Consider the following 17128-nt stretch of genomic DNA (forward strand, 5'->3'; position numbering starts at 1 on the left):
AACAGGTTTTTGTCTTCTATCTTCCATGAAAATTAAGTTTTGACAAAAACTTTCATTTTTAACTTCACAGGGCCAAAACATCTACAATCACTTTCCTTAAAACATAAATCCCCTAATATTCATAAATATAAATTCAGAGTTAAAAAAACCTCAGTTGGGAATATTATACTTCAATAAATATTAATAATGGATTATAGTATTTTTGTACATATCTTATCTCCTCTTCTAGATTATAAACTTCCTTGAGAGCAGGGAAGTATCTTACTCATTTTCAGATCTCCCTCAGAGCCCAGCACACAGGATCATACATACTATTACAGACTTGGAAAGTATCTCAGTCTATTTATTCAAACACCCTCATTTTCCATGCAAGTAAACTGGTCTAAAAAAGGTTAAATTACATGCCCTAGGTCACATAGTTAAAAGTCCCAGGTAAGATTAGAACTCAGGTTCTTAGTCTCCAGAGTTGGGCTCTGTTCACTGTGACAAATGCTCCATAAATTTTGGATAAATGAACATTAGAACTACATTTTACATCTTCCATGGAACACAGCTTGCATTTTTTTTTTTACTTCAAAGGGGAAATGCACTAAGAAATCCAGAGTTTTCTCTGATCCAAGCACTACATTTTACATACAAATATATGCCTTTATAGACCAATATGTATTCCTTTTAAAATAATGAAGTTGACAATTTTCTCAAAAACATAAAGCTATCACCCATCATTAATGTGTAGGCCTTGAATACCATTGTTTGGTAGAGGCCTGGGAAATTCAAAATGTGATTCAACTTGGTTTTGGAGTATATTTAACTGAAAAAAAAAAGGGGCTTTATTTTTATTTCTAAGAGTGGGCATATTATCTATAGGACTGTGTACAGTACTAACTGGTACATTTATTCAAAAATATGGAAGAACTCTGAAGTCATGGTCCCTGCCCTCATGAAACTTACAGTCTGGTAGCAGTATAGCGTCACCCAAAGACTTCTAACCATTCTCTGGAATAGGTTAATTTAGGAGCTAATCTTGTCAGGTAACCCCTCCTCACCAAGTCCAGTCATGTACTGGAAGTACCAAACGATCCATAGGCTGAGCTCTGCATTCCATTGGTAGCTTTTCTTGGCTACTCCTTGTGTTTTCTCTACAGCTGAAAGCCCATATACTAGTGAAAGGACTTTAACTGGAGCTTTCCAAAAGCAAATGAACCAGCTAACATAGCAAGTGTTTCACAAGGAGTTAAGAAATTAGAAGACTCAGGGTAACCTGTTCCAATTCTAGGGCTCCTCCTCTCTGCCTGCATTGAGAAGTCACCAAATACTGATCGATCACATGGACTTTAATGGTCCACTAGTCAGCAGTTAATTCATCCAAGTGAGGTAGGGAGGAGCTGAGGTTTGGACAAAGCATCTTCCACCCAGGGCGTGGCAACAACCCATATAAAGCAATACCTGGAGAATGGTACCCTATCAGCGAGCCAATTGAGGCACTTTTCATCACCGCAATGTCAGGGCAGAATTTTTCTGAATACATAGGCCTTATCATCTAGAAATGTCCTTGATGAGGTGAAAGGAAGAGATGGTTCTGAAAGCAATGGGGGTTTTTTTGGACTCTTTTGCCAAGGACTTAAAGCTATTAGTCATTTTCTATAGCCTGGTCTAGGTTTTTTGATACAAAAATAACTGAAAATACCTCAATGCTAAGATGTGAAGATGCTAACTTCACAAGGACATCACTTCATTGGGCCTTCATCATGACCTTGTGTGGTGTAGATATGATATTGAGACTGAGACATGGCAAATAACTCATGCAAAATCACGCCTCTAAGTGGAAAAGCTGAAGCCCCAAACCAGTTCTTCTGTCTGTCTAGCCCCTGACCAATTCTCTCACCTGTCCTGTAGCCATATCTGTCATATAGAGAAAAGGAACTTACCTGTCCTCTATGAAATACTTTGTGTTCTGGCTGGTGTGAGGTCTGCTGAGATCCAAAATGAGTGTGTGCCTGACCTGTAATGTGTAGATGGCGGCTTTCTCACATTCCATTCAGTAATCTTGGTTAGAATTGTAAAGGGTATTTGGTCAAGAGCTAGGGTCTACCTAGCTAGCTTTTTTAACATGCTCCCCCACCCCAGAATTTCTCACTTGTTTGATAACAAGACAAAGAGTAGTTATTGTTCCTGTCATTTTTTTTCCTTTCTGATGTTAGAAGTATAATAAAATAATCCATGGACACTGGAGCTAATCCTTAATACACATTGTTTTTTATTTAAAAGTCAACATTCTTATACGTTTACCTTACTGAAAAACACACATACACAAAGGGAAATACAGCAACATTTCATGATAAAGTAAATACCATGACACATAGAAATGACAACTTTAATGAAAATGAGTGCCAGAGGACTACCTGGCATTTGGTTATTTTCATTTTGGCCAAATGTTTCCATCTTTGCCTGCTTTGGGTGCGCTGGGCAGAGCATGTCCCCCGAGAACAGGCTATGCAGGGCTGGCGCCATCTTCTATTTGCACGGGTCGGGAGTGGGGGGGTCCTACCACTTACTTATGCTGCCTCTTAGCCTCCTCAGGTTCTAAGACTTCAGACTACAGGTGCTTAGCTCCTGAGCCTTCCCTCTCTAGCTGGGGATAGCATGCCCCCAGAGGAAAGGGTACAAGGAGTTAGGATGGGTGTCTCCCATCTGCCCAAAGCAGCCACTTTCAGCCATCTGCCACTCCCTCTGGCCAGTATGATCTCCCAACTGGGATGCGGAGAACCTGCCAATGTAAAGAAAAGCAATCCTTCCCTTCACTCCAGGCCTCCCATTTCCTGCTATGCCTGTCCTTGAGGGTAGAGGTGAGATGCCCTCCAATCAATGAACCCTTAGGCACCTTCTCATATCACTGATTACACCCAGCCAAGCCTCAGCCTTGGATCATTCCATTTTCTGCCTTTGTTCCTACACACATGCTGCTAAAAGAAGGTGGAGAGAATCACTCCACCATCATGACTGGGTCCACTACAAGTTAATGTTACACAACTCAACTAAGGCCTCACTGCTGCTGGACAATCCTACCACGCCTCCCTTATCAACTCACTTCCTCACTTCCCACAGCAGCTCCTCCAAACTTTTTCATCCATCCTTAAACCTCCCATGGCTCCCTCTCTTTCCTTCTCTTAGCTGAGAACTTTACCTTACATTTTACAGAACAAATCACATTTTACATCTCCTATCACTCAGGTATCTTTGACCACTTTTTCCTCCTTCATCTCTGTCTCACATGATGGAATGGCTTTGCTCCTCACCACGGATACCCCTCTGCTTATGTGAGTGCTCCCGTTCCCTCCTGTCTCCTCCGTCAGACCACCCCACATCATCCCCACTTTGACTTATTGTCCCTCTTCCCCTCTCTTCTGGCTCATTTCGTAACTGCCTACAAACATGCCCATGTCTTCCCTCCTCTGAAAAACCCCCACGTGCTCCTTCCATCACTGCTATCATCCTTTTTCTCTTCTACCCTTTTTTCTCTTTTCCTTTCCTTCTTTCTCTCTTCCCTTCCTTCTTTCTTATTCACTTCCGTAAGATTTTGAGTTCTAAATCTTCCCCCCTCTCCAAGACAGCGGGCATGCAATCTGATATGGGCTAGACATAAGCATTCATATTAAACATGTTTTCACAGGAGTTGTGTTGTAAAGTATTAGAATCTTTGGGAGGAACTATGAGAAAGCAGAAACAAAAAAAGAAAGAGCAAATAGTATGCTTTGATCTGCATTCAGACTCCACAGTTCTTTTTCTACATGAGGATCTGCTTGTCCTTTCTTACAGCACAGTAGTGGTCTGTCATAATCACCTACCACAATTTGTTCAGCCATCACCCAATTAATGTGCACCTCCTCAATTTCTCATTCTTTGCCACTAGAAAAGAGCTTCTATAAGTATATTTGTATATATAGAACCTTTTCCTTTTTGTTTTTTCTCTCTTTTGGGATACAAAGACCTTGTGTGACTTTGGTGAAGTCATTTAACTTTGGCTGGCCTCAGTCTCCTCATCTGTGAGATGGGGTCAGTTACATTTACACTACTGTGAGTTATGATTTACAGGGCATGTCAGTTGTTGAGTCATGCTTGCACATGTTAGGTCCTCTAACAATGACCTTCTAGGTTGGTGTAATGGTAATCTGAAGATCTTCCCTGCTTTGAAAAGAAACTCTGCCCCCTAATAGGCTGAATGTAATCACATGGAACCTGTGGTGGGAGGAGTTTGCTGAAGGGTGCAGCAGAGCCCACAGGAGAAGCTGGGATTCGGAGCCAGAGAGAAGGTGGGAGAGAAAGGACATCCAGGCAAGGAGTCAGGCTCGTGAGTAAAATATCGGTCAAATACTGGTTTGTGGGAAGGTTAAAGGATGGTGTAGTTCTCTGCTATGTTGTGGTGCATTCGCTTCTATGTTGCTATGATGGATTTGGTTTCCTGGTGTTGGGATTTGGCTTTTTGGTGTCTGAATAAATGTTTTGCTTCTGTCTTATATATGGAGAGTCTGTTATATTTTGCGGTCGAGCACCATGCAAGTTTATTTATTGTGATTGTGGATGCTGTAAATGCTGCATTGGCGCTACAATTGGGAGGGCTGATATCATTCTACCCATTTTACAAATATAAAAACTGAGGCTGAGAGGACCTAAGTGCCCCATGCAGAGCTGAAGGGCTGGCCAGCAGCAGAATGAGGCTCATCTCCCCAAGGAGGCCAGAACTCAAGCCATGAAAGACAGCAGCCAGGGAGCACAGACCATGGTGCCAGTTCAGCCTGGTTCTGTGACGCTGACAAGAGGCGCAGGCCAAGCCTGGCCCTCTCACGGTTCTCAGCATTATTAAGCTTGTTCCTATTTCAAACAGGATCTTCCTTCATTTCAGTTACATCTCTGGTTCTTATCCATTACCCAGAACATACAGCACAGCTACTCTGGCAGATTGAGGGCCCATAATGGCAGTTGGCCAGAATTCCTGGCCAGGTGCCAAAAAGACTTCACTCACACTCTCATGGTGTATTGCACACAGCCCACAATGGGCGACGGGCTGCCAAATTCAGTCAAATGTATAAGCTGGAGGAGGTAATTTTTTACTTAAATCAAGGCCATTTTTATTTACATTAAATTACAGTGTGCTGAAAACATGTATAAGCTGCTATGCCCCTTCCCCTAACAAATGTAAAAAAAAAACAACCATCCCCACCTCACTCTCCTCTGGCCAGTTCAGCCCATACCTTTTCCCACACATTCTCAGCACTTGTTGGGTGTCCCTCAGTCCTCTTCTTTCTCAATGTAGGTTTTGGCACCACATCGAGCCATCTGCCGGGCCAGGTACCGGTCTCTCGCTGACATCACAGTTTCTTTGTTGCTGCGCTTTGCAAACTTGCTCAGAGGCTCAGTTGGCTTCTCCTCTCCTTCCTCCTCTTGCCGGTGCTTTGAGCCCTGTGTTCCTTCGGGGCTGGAGGCCCTCTCCACATCTCCCTCCTTGCTGGAGGCTTCCTCCCCACACGGCCTGTCCTGTGCCCCAGAACCTGAGCTCTGCCCCCCCCTCTCTTGAGCCCTCTCTGAAGGTCTGATGCTCAGCTCCCTGTCTCTGCATTTCTCACGCCTGTCTTTCTTTCTCTCAGCATGGCCTCTGTCTTCCTCTCTTGCCTCCCTCTCCTCATCATGCTGATCTTCACTATTTCTCCGTCTGGCTCCTTCTCGATCCCTGGGGGGCTGCTTCTCCCGCTCTGGGTCCTCAGTCCTCCTCCTCTCTCTCCTCTCTTTTCCTCTCTCTCTATCTTCCTGTTCGTGCCTCCTCCGGACATAGTCTTTACTGTCCTCCCTGGACCTGTGCTGATCTGTTTTTTCTTTCTGGCGACCACTGTCAAGGGGATGTCTGTCCTGCTCCCTGACCTTGCTTTCAAAGCCACGGTCCTGATGCTGATCACCTCTATCCCTCACCCCTGAGTGGCTACCTCCTGTCCTGGATCTCTTGGCGTGGCTCTTGTCAGAGTGTCCTCTGTCCTCCCCTGAGGAGCTGGAGGGGGCTTGGCTCCTGTCACTCCTGCAGCTCGAATGACCCTTGTCTGCCATTTTATCATCTTCTTCACTGTTGTCCACATCCAGGTCGCTGTCTGCATCAGGGTTTTCCTCTTTTTTCACTCTGGTTTTGGGTATGTCTCTGTCATCTGGGACTCTGTTATCTGGATTTAATTCATCAGAATAACCCTGCGGCTTCTCCTCTTTTATCCTAGCGCTGTAGAAAAATGAATAATTACAAAATAAAATCACACTGTCAGCTGTAGAAGAAATGAGGGGCTCATGCATTTCCTCTCAGTACGGGAACCATTCCTCTGAAGAAGACCTGATGTTTCCTGTCTCTACAAGTGTGAGTAATGGGGACAAAAGTCACTTCATGGGGTAAACTCTAAAGGCAGAAGAGCCCTCTCTTCCAAACTGTCACTGCTTATTAAACCAAAGAAGGAGGAATGAGCCTTCTTCTGCATATGGGCTGCTCACTCTGTCTGCCTGGTCCTTAGTGTTTTGTAAGGCACTGAGATAAAAAGACTAATATTAAAAAATTACTGACTTCTATTTATAATTTCATGAGCTTCACAAAAGAGATTTCAGAGCATGGGTTAACAGTAGGGGTGGTGGTAAGTTAAACAGGGTTCAGTTTTAAAAATGGGATGTCATATAAGCAGTAACAAACTTCCATGAAAATAAGATTTTTCACAACAAGAGGGAGGCAAGATCTCATATCCGGTCATGATGCTGTGTCCTCACTAAATCTATCCTCCCTATGGCAGACCAACACCAGCTTCCTGATACAGTGCTCAGTATTTATTAGAACAAAGCAGGAAATGTGTGGTATAAGCATATACTAATATTAAAATGGAATTAAGCTAAAATAATTTATAGTTTTTACATTTTCATAGCTGATAAGTGTGGTGAATTTATTTACATCACCCACAAGTTCATTTTTACTAATCACACTAATATAGTAATAGTTTGTGGTTCTCCAGAAATTGCTGGCAGAGTATCCTGGCCAAAAGGACTTGCTAGTAGTTTAGAATACTATTATTAAGTTCAGAAAAATGGGTGTGGGATTTCTCAGCTGGCTTCAGGTCTATTTCTGGACGAAAACTCAAAGAAAAGTCAGAATGTAGAACAAACCCCATTCTGGATTTGTATTTCCAAATACACTTTCTTAAATTCCAACTTCTCCTGGAACCACACATTAAGTACTGGGGGAAAAGGCCAACACAGAATCAAATCCGGTGCTCTGCCTGTGTCCAGAGTCTGGTCTTCTGAACAGTGCTGCCCGTCAGGAGAATAAGGTGGTTTAAAGACAGTTTCATGACAAACTCTCCTCTTAACTCTATCTACATGATTAGGATTAGGAGCGTGATTGTTACTCTTACAGACACCTACAGCTAGGTTTGTTATTGTGCAAAAGACCCACATTCTTGATCGCAAAGAAGACCTTCACCATTAGACACACATAAGTCACATCTTTATTTAGGACTAATAGCACTAATATGACATCTGCCTCTTCATATTAAAAAAGAACAAATAAAAGTTGCTTTGGTGGCTTTCTGAGGACAGCAGCATGGTTAACTGGAGAGAAGGGGGCCATTTTCAGGTTGGGAGGCCAGGTTCAAATCCACCCCAGACCTGTCTGTGGAGTCACGGGCCAGTTGTTTAATCTCTAAGAGCTCCAGTCTCTTCAGTGGTAAAACAGAGATAATACTAACAATCATCCCCACACCTCCACCACGGAGTGTTAGAAGACAACACTTTACGACCCTAAAGTATTACAGGGATGTGTTATTATTATTATTATTAATCTGAAATGGAGCCCTTGGCTTCTGGAGGTTCTCAGGCTCCTCTTCACTGCCCTCCAGACAAAGCACAAAGACACTCGCTCAGAAGCCCAGTCACATAAAAATTAAATTCTCATTTCACACCCGCTTTCTTCTGGAGCAATGCCAAACCTCAAGCACTGGCGACGAGTAGATGCCAATGACTCCCTAGCCAGTTTGATGTCACAACTATCAAGTGAGAATGACCTACATCCCTTTAAGCCCAAGTAATGGGCCCTTCTCAGAGTTTCCAAGTGAAGAGAATGGGTGCAGATGGCCTGGCCTGGGTTATGCCAGAGGACATGCACTGTGAGCAACAGGAGGCCCACCAGTGAGAGGACTGACATGAGCCTCAAAGAAGCCTTGTCCCTCACAGGAGCCCCATGAGGGCCCACCAGAAACCCTCCACGGCATCTCCCCAGAATCTGTGGCTGGAGTCACTGCCTACCTGGCTTCCCGAAGGCTGCATTCAGGCACTTCCTCTTCTCCCACTGTTTGATTCAAAAGGTGCCTATAAAATCCACTGAGATCCTTCTGCTTGGTTACGTCCAGACGAGCTAGAACCCAAAACACAGTACAGTACGCTCAATGGTGTGACAATAAGTGACTCACAGAAAGACCTCAAGGGCCCATAAAGAGGTTTCTTAACACGCCTGAGAGAAAGGCCAGGCAGGGATCAGCCTCCCTGCTTTACTGAGGCAGCGGGCAGCGTGCCCAGGCTGCACGTCACATGTGCTCTGCACAGAGCTCAGCCACCGAGGCTTAGCTTCTTCAACTCTAAAACAGAGATAATGTGAACATCTGTACACTCCTTCGAGGGGCTATTGAACTCACTGAACACTGCTGTTTGTGAAGCCTGGCTTCTGTTAGAGAGGAAGAGACAAAAGAGACCCAAGCAGCATGTGGCGGAAGGGACTTTACTGGGTCATAAGAAATGAGGAAAAGGACAGACAAGGAAGACTTCTATGAAATGAACAGAGGGAAGCAAGGAGAACCAAGTGAAGGATGGACCATCACAATAACATGAGGAGATACAATTTAGAAAGACCTCAGAACTCTGACCAGAGCAGGGGCCAATCCTGACTTTGACAGAGTAATGATGACATGTAGCTCCCACCCTTCGGCAGAGGTGATGGACGAGACACCCAGACCCAGACAAGGCCAATGTGCTGATTAGTTAGCTTGACTACACATACTGGCTTCTACCTGGGGGAGGAGGGAAGGTGAGCTGGCGGAGAGCGGTAAAGGATAAAGAGCACCAATATAACTTGTGAAAGGCGCACAGGAAAGGGATGAGCAGCAAAGGGACACAAACAAGAAAATATATTACTAGTGGGAGAGAGAGGGGGAGGGGGAGAGAGAGAGAGAGAGAGAGAGAGAGAGAGAGAGAGAGAGAGAGAGTGTATATGTTTTTAAAACTGCCAGAGAGAAATCCATAGCTTCTTATGTAGTCTACTTCCCTCCTCTTCATGTCTTGAAGTATTTGCAAGTTTTGAATCAATGAAAAGAAAGAACATTCTAAGAAGTGTGCTGCGGGGCACTGTGAGGACTGTGAATTCAGCTCATTGACAACCACGGCCTGGCTTGTGGGTGGCTAGCTGGTTTCCCCACCTCTGTCCCCTGCCCCCGGGCCTGGCCTCACTACTCACCCTCCAGGGCAGCGGCTCTCCTCTCTCTTTCTGCTTCCTCAGCTCTCTCCTGAAGCTTCTTCTTGTAAGCAGATGTCACAAAGGCTTCTTTATCATCAAATTCTCCCTTTTCCATTTCTCGTTCTCTCTGAATTTTCTTTTCCATTCTTTTCTCTTGCTCCTTTTTTCTTATCTCAACTGCTTTGAGTAGGCTGTGGATGTACTTAGGCTAAAAGAAAGACATACCGTGGCTTGCTTCTTACTCACATCCAATTATGATAATAATGATAACAGCTAACACATTTGTATGGTGCCTACCATGTGTCAGGCATGGCACTCTAATCATCCTCATTTTACAGATGAGAAAACTGAGGCAAACAGGGTTTAATTAACTTGCCCAGGGTCACACAGCCAGGAAGTGTCTGAGGCTGGATTTGAACCCAAGCCAGGAGGGCATAGAAATGATTAGTCCAAAGGGATAAGAGAAGGAACTTTAAAATGGCCCATGAAGGTTAAGACTAGAATTGTATTTAATAAAAAGCTAACTCTAGAAGGTTTGCTCTGAGAAGGGAATGCACTTCATCTCTTCTGATTCTCCTTCTCCTACCAAGTATGCCACTGAATGTAAAATCTGTAAGCCAGCGCTGCTACTGAGTTTAGCACATCTGCTGGAAACATTTTTAATAGCATCTCTCTGTACCCCTTTACTGTTGGGCACCAAAAGTATAGGAAAATAGAGCCACAAAAAGAAATATACACTTTTGCACAGGTTCTTTAAAAATCCAAATGTTTTTATAGAAAATCAACCAGATCGTCTATCTAAAATCAATTTTAAATGCTCCAATTCTCCTTTTTCAATTTGGTGTTATGGGACCTAGTCTTTGAGGGCTACAGACAAAGCCTTCTGGTTCTTATAATGTGAAAAAACAGTCACACCTGGACACTGTGAAGAGGATCAATGTAAATTTTCTAAACAGGTTATTTGGGGCTAGACGGGGTGATTATTTGCAAGCTGTTACAGCAAATATCAATATTTTCACAATAAATTATTAGAAATAGTGAGTGGTTATTCTTAGAACTTCCTGCATGTTATATGGTTACTTGAATGCCAAAAAATTTAAGTATCTAGAATTAGAGGGCTTTAAAAATATTAAAAATTAGGAGCTGTTTTTAATTTTATTCTTAGCAATAAGATTCTAATGGAAACACATATCACTTTATTAATTCTAAGTATGACTGCAAAGGTTATGCCAACCAAAGCATAAATAAAGAAATACTTTGAACCTAGAAGAAATATAAAGCATTTAGAAATAAGTCATAGAGAAATCTATATTTTTAAACACAAACCTGTCTGTCTTTTACCAAAAGTAATTTAGGATTACTTTCTTCCTTCTTCTGCTGCATTTCATCATAAATACTGTCATATTCATACACAGTGGCATCTTCTGCTAGGGCCTTCTGGATTTCAAGTTTGGTCTGTTAATAAAAGGAAAGAAAAAGGTTAAAAAAAAAACCCAATTCCTTGGTAAACATCAATTTTATCAAACTCTCATGGGTTATCCCACCCAAAGAATTCATTATCTAGTGGCAGGACTCCTCTCCTGGTTGTGAGCATCTTCACACTGACATGTGGCGAGTATCAGGTCACAGATCCCTATAAAGAACGAATTAATCTCACAGGTCCAATCAAAGATTTAGGGCAAAGGGGACCTTGGGGCTCATCTTGCCCAGCCTCCCTTTTTAGGGTAGAAGAATCTCGAACATAGAGAGGTTGAACAACTTGCCCAGGATCACACAGATACTAAGTGTCAGAGGCAAGATGTGAATCTGTATCCTCTGACTCCATCAATATATTCTTATTACATGCCTCTACATACACTATCATTGGATTTAAAGCTGAAAGGGATCTAAGAAATAGCAAGTGAGTAGTTGGCTCAATCTCTTCATTTTACAGACCTCCAAAACAAAGCAAAACACACTTTGATACTTGGTGGCTTCAAAGAAAAGGTGGGAAAAAGTCAGTAAATACATGGGAAAGTCTGGCTCAGGAAAAGGAAATGAGAGAAGTCAAAGACTTGGAGATTCATACAGAAGCTTCTTGCCTCTATATCATGAATGCTTTCTCAAGAAAAGCAATCGGTAGGTTCTACCAAACACTATCAGAAAGAATGAAACTGTTCTTATCTTAAAAGCCAAGAAAAGAGATGAGAGTTATCTTTGAATCAGGTTTCTATGCACAGTGCACATTGACTTCAGATCTAAAGTCAGAATGTATAATAAACAAGGACTAGTAATAAGAAAAATAAATGACATATAATTGAAGACAACCCTAAATTAGTCAACCAAGCTGCTGAAAACTTAAAATGGGAAAGAGAAAAGAAAAAGAATACTGACACCAACCATGATAATTTTATCCACAAGTTAAACTACTATAATTGCTACAAGGAGAACGAAAGAACCTAGAAAGTGCCTTAGCAAATATTTGACTCTCTGGCCAAAAAAAAAAAAAGGAAAAGATTTGCAAAAATTATTACAACAAAATTTTCTCCTTCAAGGATAGTGGAACCAACACACTTAAATTTTAGCACCACAGTCGCTGAAGTATTTACAGAAGAAACAGAACATCACTAAAGATAACAAAGCAGGAAAAAGCTGCTGGCTGGATCAAGCATTTATAAAGGAGATCCTGGTTGAAGGTGATATAGTTATGAGAATGCTGAAGGACTGATTTACAAGATTTTTAAAGGAGAAGATTAACAAAACCATAGGGGGAAAAATCAGACCTTATTGATTCCAACAACTATTGAGCTCTATGCTTTCTCTCCCATCTATATATAATCTTTATATGGGTCATCTGTACATGAATTAAGGATATCCACAGTGAGGGCATTACTAGAAAACAAGCAGGCTTCCACAAATAATATTCAACAATGGAACACATCTTTATCAGTTCATAATAACTAAACAGAGAATTTAAGATCTCATTGTGCTTATTATTTATTAGAAAAAAAGCATTCCACTTGGTGAATCTTATGGCAAAATGTCTCCCATCTATATAGCAAGATCATTTAAGATTTCTTGGAAGATATAACAGAAATAAACTTGCTCAATGACCCTCTATAATAAATATCAGGCAAGCATAAAACAGAGAGATATATGCTCACCAGAAATTTTTGCCACAGGGATGGAAAAGATACAGGGTAGAGACTGGGCTGACGAAGGATTCTTTGTGAGTCTTCCAGATGCTCCTCTTTGTAGAAGACATCTTGATTTCCATCAAGCTCCCAGATATTGCAAAGACTCCTGGAAGAGATCTATAATCATTCAAAGGAGTCTGCCTGACTATCCACACAGGAAAGACTAAAAGGGTGAAGAATGTATAATGCCCAGATTTTAATATGCATGTGAATATAGAGCTTGTCCAACAGTATGTATATTTAAGACTGACAATACAGAGAGACAATGAGTTGAACCCGGAGTTGAAAAGGAGGATGGTGGGCTAGACTGCTTTGAGAAAATTACAAAACTTTTATTGACCTGAAGCTTCCCGACTGCAAAGGCCAACGTTTTCAAAACAAAACACTTAACAGGTGTTGATATGTGACAGCAAAACCTGGAATAGCATTCGTCTCTAAAAAACTAAAGATGAACATCATATAGAGGGCAATGGAAAGGATGTGAGCAGTTTGCAACATAACCAGCAAGGAACGCTAAAAGACAGAAGTAAAAGATGTTATCAAAGACTGTGTGACAGAAAGAAAGGATGGACTGTCATGTATTGAAGGAGAGGGATGACAGCACTGGCAGTCCTTAGGTGTTGGGAGAAAGGGAGGAAAGCCTCCCCATGTTGGGTTGGACCTCCTATGGTGAACTTTTATTCTTAGAGTCTCCTTCTAGATTCAACTTACCACTGAATCCAGCTCTAATTCCAATCTAAATGGGCATTTAATCATTGCTTAGGATCATAGATTTGCAGCTAGAAGGGATGGGTCAAGTCCAACTTCCTCATTTTACAGTGCTTCTCCTATCCAATTAGACTGACAGCTTTTATTTCTTCCTGGATCATGAATAAAAGCACTAAAAGATATTAATGAGAAATATCTTTTACAGTTCTTTAAGTAATGGATGAGAGTCCTTCAGTATGGGGTATGAATGGGTTGCAATCTGTATCATGTGAGTTTAAGTAAATCAATTTAAATGTTACCCCCCCCTCCAAAAAAGGAAAATTAAATACGTTTTGAGTTTTATGATTTCCTAAACTTAGATATATATAAAAATAAAATCATGGTATTTTATAAAAGGCAGCATTAAAAGTGGCAAGAATCTTGGTTTTGGAGTGAAAGAAGTAGAATTTAAATCCTGGCTCTACCCCTTACTACCTGTACGTCCATGGGCAAATTATTACCCATCTTTAGAGAACAAGGGAGCACAGTGGAGAGTGCCGAATTTGGAGCCGGGAAGACCTAAGACTCAAACCACAGATGCTAACTGGCTATGGAACTCTGGTTAAGTCACTTGGCCTCTATCAGTCTCAGTTTCCTCATGTAGAAAAATGGGGATAATAGTATCATTTACCTCACAGGGGGGCTGTGAGGTTCAAGTGAGATATGTAAACTGCTCTGCAAATCTTAAAGGTACTGTAATACTCACTAGGTAAAATAGTAATAATATAAGGTATTATAATACTCACAAGTGTTAACTATTGCTATAATTTTGTGGTCTCTGGTTTTTGTATCTATAAAATTACTAGGGTCATTCCAGCTCTAAACTTACGATCTTATGAGTGGTGTCAGAAAGGAGAGGTACACATCAGAACAAGTAAAGTAATCAATTAAGACTGAAACTGTGTCGATTCGTGTGAAGAAAAATGAAGAGCATTCACCTGCCTGTAAATTTAAAATCCAGCACCTGCATTTAATAACTAAAAAGAAATTCAACTAAGTATACTGTGAAAACTGAGCTCTGGCTTTATTATAAACCAGTAACTCAGGATTTTATAATGTTTATGATAAATTAAACTGACTCAATATATCATTTTTCAGTAAGTACAGTGACATATATCCAGACCTTTTAGGCACTTTCTAATAACAAGATTCTAATGTAACTTAACATCTTGGGGCAATTTATAATTTAGTATACTGAAAGCAAAATTTCAGCACTTGAAGGACCTCTGTGTCTTTGCTTATGTTATTCCTCCTGCCTTGAATGTTTTTTTCTCTTCTGTCTAAATTTCATCCATCTTTCAAGGTGGGTATCAACTCTTCTCTAAGGGGTTCTCTGTCTACACAAATCTACAATGATCTCTCACCTCTCATCTCTGAAGACGTTTGGTTCTTAGAATATATATCACACATATGTCATGTAATTAGCTTATTCTAACTGTTTGATGTGTATTAAACTAACTCCCCAATGAAAGTGAAATACCCACAGAAATGTATTATCTCATCAAGTTCTATCTCCTCCCCAACAAGGCAGACTGTAAGCCACCCATGTGAGCCTTGTCCAGATACTCCCACAGGGAAGAAGAGAGGGGCACCTATCCAACATGTGGGGACCTTCCTCGCCTTCCCCCAACATCACCAGAGCACCAGTGGAAAACATGCTCTTCCCACATGGCCAACCATTCTTGGTCACTCCTACATCTTCCTAATGACATCTCTTATTCCAATTCTTTGAAAGTTCTCATTTGTTTCATGGGTGCAGCTTTCTCACACTGACCATGTACTGAATCCATTGTCCTCTGTGTAGGATTCATTTATAGCTTACTGGATGCTCTGGTGCGCCATGACTCCTAGTCATACAATGCTGGTGTAGAACTCAGGGAGAAATCTGGGGTCACTGAATGATCTCTGTGATTCCTGAAAATCATCCAGCCTACTGACTTTCTATTCATTTCTGGATCCACATCCATGTGTAACTCTCTATCATAGGTGTGTATTATGTGTATATTAGCACATATATGTATGCATATGTGTGTGTATATGCATGTATATCTACTAATGGACAAGTTCTATAGGCTATCTAACTGCATGTCATAATCTTGGAAACAGACATTCTTCATTTGTTTTTTCCAATGTGAATGGTCAGGCTAAATTTTTTTCAGTGATTACAGATTTCTATCTGAAGCCTGATGCTCTCCACAAATAGGGACATGTGTAGGACCTCACCATCTACAGGGAATCCTCTTTTTTTCTAAATGAAATTTTAAATTATGACTTTAACCCAAACTTTTAAAGTGACTACATAAGACTATGAAATACTATATAGGGTTAAAAAAAGCTATATATTACATTTAACATAATACTGTCACATATCCATAGTAATGTTAAATTTAATATCTGTTTCTAAAAACCCAAGTTTCACATAAAATCTCATTTTATTTTCTTTGTTCACAGAAACATTTATGCCTGTTAATAATAAAGAAAAATTTAAAAAGCTTATTAGAATAGAAACAAAACAGCCCTGCTTGTCTCCCTCTGAATTCTTCTAAGTATTTCTTAAATGTCTCATTAATGAGCTTATATTTCTCCTTAAAAAAAAACAAACAAACATCATGATCATCTACCATAACCCCATGCCCCAAAAAGGACTCCCTCCTTTGTAGCAAATAAGTTTAGTTCAGTAAAATAAATTCATAGATCGTCTGTCTGAAAACACCTGTCATTCTGGGCCTCCAGCTTATCACTTCTTCATCAGAGGTCAGAAGATGTATCATGATCAATTTTCTAAAGTCAGAACTGGTCAATGCACTGATCAGTGTTCTAGAGTCTTTCAAAATTGTTTTCCATTACATTAATGTAGGGGTTGTAGAAATTGTTCTCTTCATTTTACTCTGTATCAGTGCATACAAGTCCTTCCAGGACTCTCTCCTTCATTCATTTATGACTATATCTCTTCTTTGTGTTCTTGGTTTAACAAAGCTGTCTTTCCATTGGTATCCCCTGAAGAGCTGTCTGTATCTCCTCTCTAGGCGATGCACCACTGCTGGAGTCTAAAGGCAGTGGGCAGTGGTTTTACTCTTCTTGATGGAAAATAAAGACCTTTGCAGACCTTTCCTACTTTTTGCTCATTGCTCTCCTTCCATTTTTATTCTTAAAAATTCTCAGGATGAATCTGCCTCATTTTTTCTCTCAGTATTTTCTCTTAACTAGTTTTACCTATCCCTGCTTCTCTCTGCTTTGAGGCAATGTTGTTCATAATCTTTCATGTAAAACCTGTAAGATTTTACAAATGAGCTTTGTTCTAAATCAATATTGTCCATGGCTGTCATCTCTCTTTTTGACATATAAGTTAAGAGTTTGATGATTAAGGTGCTTTTTTAGGTTTTTTGAGTATCCCTTTTATGGCAACTGATATTAAACTTCTATAGGAAATTATAGTCTGAGCATATGTCCTCTCTTCTGTCCATCACCCATCTGTTATCATGAGTGACTTGTTTGAATAAGTCAGAATTGACTTTATTTATTCAAGTTCAAACGATATCCTATTTTCTCATTTTTCATTTTTAAGCCTTGTGTTAATTTTGATCTTTGCTCTAACAAATCAGTGGTGTGATTGTTCAGATCACTGATTAAAGAATAACATATCAGTAATAAGTTATTTCCTATGTTAAAATATAAATTTGGTACCTGTAAC

The 17128-nt window shown here is 40.7% G+C and overlaps 1 protein-coding gene across 3 annotated transcripts in view; it reads right to left on the reverse strand.

The window, feature by feature from the left end:
* Positions 1–2234: 2234 nt before the first annotated feature.
* The window catches only part of NSRP1 (nuclear speckle splicing regulatory protein 1), a 63113-nt gene continuing 48219 nt past the window's right edge, over positions 2235–17128 (reverse strand). Inside the window, exons 4-9 of one of the 3 annotated variants that reach the window (XR_011168652.1) lie at positions 12658–12807; positions 10841–10969; positions 9515–9722; positions 8314–8422; positions 2726–6256; positions 2235–2451 (exon numbers count right to left, since the gene is read on the reverse strand). Coding sequence is in view for 2 of the 3 variants with exons in the window: in XM_069089738.1 (XP_068945839.1) it covers positions 5287–6256; positions 8314–8422; positions 9515–9722; positions 10841–10969; positions 12658–12807 (1566 nt within the window). In the remaining variant the exon portion in view is untranslated. Of the gene's footprint in view, positions 6257–8313; positions 8423–9514; positions 9723–10840; positions 10970–12657; positions 12808–17128 lie in introns of all 3 variants that reach the window. The other 2 variants (XM_069089738.1, XM_069089739.1) reach the window with 2 other exon arrangements.

Source organism: Petaurus breviceps, unplaced genomic scaffold, assembly GCF_028583685.1.
Source record: "Petaurus breviceps papuanus isolate PSGF00001 unplaced genomic scaffold, PetGlider_PUasm1.0 186, whole genome shotgun sequence".
Taxonomy (NCBI): Eukaryota; Metazoa; Chordata; class Mammalia; order Diprotodontia; family Petauridae; genus Petaurus; species Petaurus breviceps.